Source organism: Phocoena sinus, chromosome 15 (genome assembly GCF_008692025.1).
Source record: "Phocoena sinus isolate mPhoSin1 chromosome 15, mPhoSin1.pri, whole genome shotgun sequence".
Taxonomy (NCBI): domain Eukaryota; kingdom Metazoa; phylum Chordata; class Mammalia; order Artiodactyla; family Phocoenidae; genus Phocoena; species Phocoena sinus.
This window is the reverse complement of record NC_045777.1, coordinates 51239450-51245501: the sequence shown is the minus strand read 5'-3', so window position 1 is coordinate 51245501 and position 6052 is coordinate 51239450. Positions and strand designations below refer to the sequence as shown.

Below are 6052 nucleotides of genomic sequence, written 5' to 3'. Positions count from 1 at the left end.
TGTCAGACACTACAGCTCAGGTGGTCACCAGTGAGTGCTGGGGCGGGGAAGACCTGTGGGGAGAGCTGGGCTTTCTCACAGGAAGAAGCAGCCAACCCTGGGCTCCAGTCCTGGAGGTCGAGCACCGCCCAAGCCTTCCAGGAGTAGAGACAGCCATGCTTGACCTACACTGTGTACCCAGTAAAACTATTCTTCCAGAACCTGGGAGTAACACAGACTTGAGGTTTCAATCCATAGACCAATGAAAGAGCTACTAAAGATCAACAAAAACAATTTAGAAACAGTGCAGGGCATATCTGAAATACTGAAAGAAAATAATTTGTACTTAATTATTTGGATCCAGTATTTTGAAAAGGAACCAGACACCCAGTGAACTCTCCCCTTTCTGCCACAAACACATATAAATAGTAGGGAAAAAGGTCTAAACACATAGCTATATCCAAATAAGGCAACATCCTTAGATGAAAAGAAACAGACATGTCTTTCTAAAAGAAGCAGAAGAGGGTACCCCAGGTGATGAAGGGGACGTGGCCTGCAGTGGGGCCAGGCCAGAGCCACACGGCTGCGTGGGTACTGCCTATCTGAAGCCGAGGGCCTGCCTGCCTGTGGCTGAGACTGGAGCAAGTTCCTGGGTGATGGCCATGCTCGGAGCCCACTAGGAGACAGAGACTTCACGCTCTTCACTCTCCATGGGACTGCCCAGAGGCCACCTGCATTCCCCACCACATCGGAGAAGCCCCTTATAGCTGATGCCCTCTTTGCAGACCTGAGCACAAGCAGCACCCCCAAAGAGTAACCTGGAAGATGAGCTATCTCATTAACAATACTGAAAATACCGATTCTTAAAGAGACACACACACACACACACACACACACACACACACACACACACACACACACACACGTTTACGTTAACCCTTCCCGCACCTTTGATGATGGCAACTACTAACTATTTTCCTTTTCCGGAAGGGGAGCCTGAGGCACAGACAAGCTGAGAGATTTGCCCAGAAAGACCAAGCCTGAACACGGCCAAGCCAGCATTCCAGCTCCAGCTCTTACCTGCTTCATTCAACCAGAATGTTATTAACCAGTAAGTCAGAAATGAAAAAGTAACTGAGATAAGAATCCCAATAGACAAATTCAAAAGTAAACAAGACCAAGCTGGGGAAATCTCCAGTTGGAGTTGGCCAGGGAATGTGGCTCTGGATGCTGCATGGTACACATGGTGGTCTCCCAGGAGCAGAAGGCGGTAAGAAGCAGACATCTGGAGAAATCACGACTGCTTTCCCCAGCACTCTCCAGAACATGGGCATCAGCCTGGTCTCTACCTCCCTGTGCCCCTTCCTGGATTCTTGGCCCTGGTGCCCCTCAGGTCCCAACCTCTGGCACTGGAGGGGCAGGAGTAGAAAGGATTCCAAGAGTGTCTGGGCCACAGTAAACTCATTTACAGTCTTTATTGTAAAGAAGCTGCAGTTGGAACATGGGACACTGAAAATATACAATCACAGATTGTTCTTTCAGAAGAGGGAGGGACAGACTCATATATACAAAAATTGTAAACATGTTCACTTAAATATCCACAAATAATTGGTCTATGCTACAATGTACAGGGTTGTCACTCAACTGCAACTCCAGAGGGAGGCGACTATCTGTAAAAATGTAATGTGGCAACCGCATTTGGTATTGACTTAATGTGAAAAGCCAGCTTTGAGCAATGCATGAGTACTCAGCTATGCAAAGGGACCCCCAACCTTGGGCTGGGCCTTAAAATGGGGTGCAGTGTGGGGAGCTGAGGAACTAGTCCAGGGAGCCGAGGTAAAGAGGTTTGCAGGGAATGGCTGTCTCCAGGGCACAGTGGGAAGGTGAAGCCTCTAGGCCTCTCTCCTCATGAGGGGTGTGTCCTGCTGGGCACCCAGATGTCTGGAGCCTCCCTTGGGCAAGGTCTTACTGAAGGGCTGGGAGAGGGCTGATGTCCAGGCCTACAGCCATGTTGTGCTTTCCTGGCCAGAGCTGCCCGCACCCCAGCAAGGGCCTGGGCCAAGGCAGGTAAGGGCTGGAGCTGGGGCCACAGAAAAGAGGGGCTGCTTGTGGGGAACTACGAGGTGAAACCTGAAGACTTGACCACAATCACAACATCGACAGGGCTGGGCTACTCTAGTGAGCCTGTAAGAGGAAATGGAGGGAGGCTCCAGACAGAGCACATGGCCCTACAGGGTGAACCACCAGGACAGAGCAAGGACCACCACTACCCACAGGGACAGGGGATGGGGAACAGTGGCCACGGGGTGAGGGTGGTGTCCCTTCCCCCAGTCACCCCCAGTCCAGGGCAGCCCCTGCACCTGGCTATGGAGGGCAGCTGGACCCCTGACCCCAGAGTGTACAGGTGAGCCCTGCCTGGCTGGCTCATGAGGGGACTGGCCCGCTGCCTAGGCTGGTCCACTGGAGGCTGAAGGACACGTGCCCAGGGCTGTGCTGTTCTCTCCTCAGGACCTCTGGCCCTGGGCTGGGGACTAAGGGGACTGGAGGAACTTGGGGGGAACAGCCCAGGCACCCTGGAAGGCTACCCTCTCTTGGTCCCAGATGGCCCACAGCATCCACACGTTGCTGCTGGGCCAGGAGGACCTGAGGGAGGTCCCAGGAAGCCTTGGATCCTGCATTGGTGGGGCAGCCTTTGTGCCTTGGTCTGGGCCTGCTGGCCACTAGTAGGCAGGAACCTGGTACCCTTTGGGACTGGTGTCCAGCGTCTCGGTGAAGGGCGGGCTCTGGTAGGTCTCGGTGCCCTCCACACCGCTGCCCACTGGGTAGCCTGGGTAGGTCTGGCCCGCCCCAGCACCCAGCTGTTCGGTGGCAAAGAGCGACATGTCGGTGCCCAGACGGAACCGCTGCAGGGCCTTCACGGTAAGCGCCGCCTGAGGGGGAGTCCGGGGTCAGCGAGGGCCGACCCTGCCCCGACCCTTACCTGGCCCCAGTCCCTGCCGGCCGCAGGCCGCCGGCCGCACTCACCCAGCTGAGGATGGAGAAGAAGCTGAAGGCAATGGCGGCCCGCGCCGCGTCTGCCGCCTGCGTCGTGCCCGGCCCGGGCGCCGTGCGCTGCCACTGGTTGGTGAGGAAACAAAAGCCCACGAACCACAGGAAGGACCAGAGCCCTGCGGGCAGGTGGGCGGGCGAGTCAAGAGATGCTGCACCGAGGCGCCCGGCCCAACTCTGCCGGGAAGGAGAATCCGCAGACCGAGAATCCGGCCCGTCCCGCCCACTCCCGCCCCGCCCGGACCTGTCCCCGCCCCAATCGGCTGAGAATCTACGCGCTCCCTCTGGCCCCGCCCCTAAGCCCGCCCTCCAGACTCCGCCCACCCGAGAAGCCCCGCGCGCTCCCCCAGGCCCCGCCCCTCACGGCCCCGCCTACCTGAGAAGCCCAGGTCCAGCAGCACCGCGCGGCGACGGTCTCGGACGCTGCTGATCTGCTGGAAGCGCACGTCGAGCAGCAGGAACGCGGCGCAGGCGAAGAAGGCCCCAAGGCCGAGCGCGACGCCGAAGCGGCAGGCACCCGCGTTGCCGTTGAAGACGCAGCGCAGCTCCGGGCCGCTGTCGGCGTTCACGTAGCCCTCGTTGACTATGGGCCCGAAGACGGCGATGGAGAACACCTGTTGGCGGTGGTAGCACTCAAGGCCCTGCGATGGCCCCTTCCTGGTCGAGGCCCGAGGTCTCCTAGCCCACCGTGAGTGCCCATGCCCTCGGGAGTGTCCCTGCGTTCCCCTGCAGCACAGTATCTATCTCTGGGTGGGGGTCTTCGGGGACCCCCTCCCTTAATATCTACCTCAAGTTTAGTAAGTAAGGACAAAACATACCATTTAGTGAGCATCAACTGTGCCCAGGCACTGTGCGTAAAATGGCTACATGTGTTTGCTCATGGAATCCTCCCAAACAACCACAAGAGTGCCACTGCTCTTATCCTCTTTGTAGATGGAGAAATCGGGGCTCCAACAAGTGAAGTGCCTTGTGGAGGGTTGCATGGTTGATAAGAGCCAGGGCTGACATTCAAGCTGGGTCCTCTGTATCTTGTGGAGCCCGTAGTGTCCCCCATGGCCCACTCCAGAGTGTGGGAACAGGAGCTTTCACCTGGACCAGTGATCCCCAGGCTTGAGTCAGCAGGGCTAGGGGAAGTAGATGTGGAGTCAGGCAAGAAGGGTGGGAGTATGGGGGGGGCAGGCAGCAGAAGGTCAGCTGCACAGAGCTGTCAGCCAGGACCTGAGTGGAACCCACCCTCAGCATTTGGGAGCTGTGCAGCCTCGTTTCCTAGCATGCCAAATGTAGCAGGCACAACTCATGGGGTGCTGGGGACAGGAATAATGCCCACCCAGCATCCTGCACTTTGTGGGCACTCCAGGGATGATGGCCCCACATGACTGTGGCTAATTAACCCATCCCTACGTGCTTGGGCTTAAAAGGCGACACCGTTGACCTCTGGGGTTCAGTCAAACCTCAGTGCCCTGTGCCCACGAGGGCTGGAAGGCAAAGGAGTGGACCACAGTCCTTTTAAACCAGAAGCTGCTCTTTGAGCTCTGGGCAGCCCTATATTTCTAAAAAAAGACCTCTAATTTCAACTTCATTTCTCTCCTTTCCAGCCCCAGCTCCTAGAGACTTAGTCAAGAGTGAAACCAAGGTGCAAGATATGGACACGTACCCACAGATTGGTCCACAAGTCAGGTCAAAGCTGGGACCAGAATGTAAGGTCCCTACTTCCTGGTCTGACCAGAGTCACTCCACCCAAGGGCCCCTGCCCCACTCTGGGCACCGCCCTCCTGGAACACAGGTGAATACGTGCCACCACCAGCCACCACCAGGTGGACAAAACCCAGAACTCAGCATTCCACCTTCCATCTCTCCTGCCTGGAGGAATGGAAAGGAGGAGCAGGCCACTGGGCCTAAGGTTGCCCCAGTAGGCTAGGCTGCCTCTAAATCTGCCCCTCCCACACCACCTCCAGGAAGCCTTCTCAGTGTAGAGCCCCTTCCAGCTGCCCCACTCAGAGGAATCCCAGAGCACACCCCCCAACTCACAATTGCAACTGGGGGGCCTGGGAATGGCCAGCTCCCTTCGAAGGAGCCGGGAGGATGTGCGTGCAGAAGTAGGGGGTAGGCTCTGCCTGATTCTCTTGGCTCCGGTAGCCCTTACTCGTGCTGAGGCTGAGCGCTCAAGCCCCTCCGCGAATCCCGCCCCCACCCCTGTGCCCGCTTCCAGGGTGTAAGCACATGAAAAACCGAGCGAGGACTGAGGAAGGGGATTGAGTTAGACCTAAGGAAGAATTGGGAGGTGGGTGCGGCGTACAGTGACCTCTCAAGGTACCCGTCTGTCGCCGCCGGCCCCTCCCCCGCCCGCAGGTGGGCGCGCCCTGCCCGGTGACGTCACCCCAACCTGCGGCCGGCGGGGGAGGGGCCGGCAAGGATGAGGAAGGGGGCTAGAGGCAGATGACAGGGATGAGGGAGGCGAGGCGAAGTGGGACGGGGTATCGGGGCGGGGCTTGGGCCGGGGCCACTGACCCAGGACGCGATCCGCAGCAGGGTCTGGGGCCGCCGCGCGAAGCTCAGAGGGTCCAGGGTGGCCCCTGCGCGTCCCGCGCCGAACGAGGCTCCCTCCATGGCCAGCCCGGGCGGGCCGCGTGTCCCCGGCGCCCTCTGTCCTTCTGTCCGTTGGGCCGACCCCGCCCGAGGCCGCCCGGGGCTGCTGCCGATGCTGCCAGTGCTGCCGCTGCCGTCGCCGCCTTCCGGGAGTGCGCGCCGGCCGCGGCGGGGGCGCGCGGGGCGGGACCGAGCCTACACCCCTCCCTCTGGTCCACGCGCGCAGGGCTGGAGCACTCACCTCCCTCCACCTTGCCCACCTTCCACCCCACCCCACCCACTCTCACCGCAAGACCAGGGTCCGAGATGGAGACCATCCGCCAGGTCCCCATCAAGAGGCGGGGTCAAGGGGCTAAGTCCCCCACGTCCACTCACAAGTAGTCAGGAGTCAGCAGGGCAGGTGGACACTGGGCTCAGCCTTTGCCGTAGCCACGTGGGT

General features: G+C 59.2%; 1 protein-coding gene across 1 annotated transcript; it reads right to left on the bottom strand.

Annotated features, from left to right (window-relative positions):
* Window positions 1-1430: 1430 nt before the first annotated feature.
* SYNGR3 (synaptogyrin 3) lies at window positions 1431-5781 on the bottom strand. Its single transcript, XM_032607057.1, has 4 exons — window positions 5536-5781; window positions 3404-3641; window positions 3004-3146; window positions 1431-2909 (listed from the first exon to the last, which is right to left on the bottom strand). Exons 1-4 carry the CDS (start codon window positions 5632-5634, stop codon window positions 2700-2702), a joined length of 690 nt encoding a protein of 229 aa, XP_032462948.1. The 5' UTR covers window positions 5635-5781; the 3' UTR covers window positions 1431-2699.
* Between the last annotated feature and the right edge of the window lie 271 nt (window positions 5782-6052).

Bases quoted from the DNA above. Each gene is read 5' to 3' on its own strand.
- SYNGR3 (XM_032607057.1), bottom strand. From the start codon at position 5,634: ATGGAGGGAGCCTCGTTCGGCGCGGGACGCGCAGGGGCCACCCTGGAC. The intron at 3,147-3,403 runs GTAGGCGGGGCC...ACCTGCCCGCAG, and splicing joins GCTGGACCTGGGCTTCTCAG to GGCTCTGGTCCTTCCTGTGG. The intron at 2,910-3,003 runs GTGAGTGCGGCC...ACTCCCCCTCAG, and splicing joins TCTTCTCCATCCTCAGCTGG to GCGGCGCTTACCGTGAAGGC.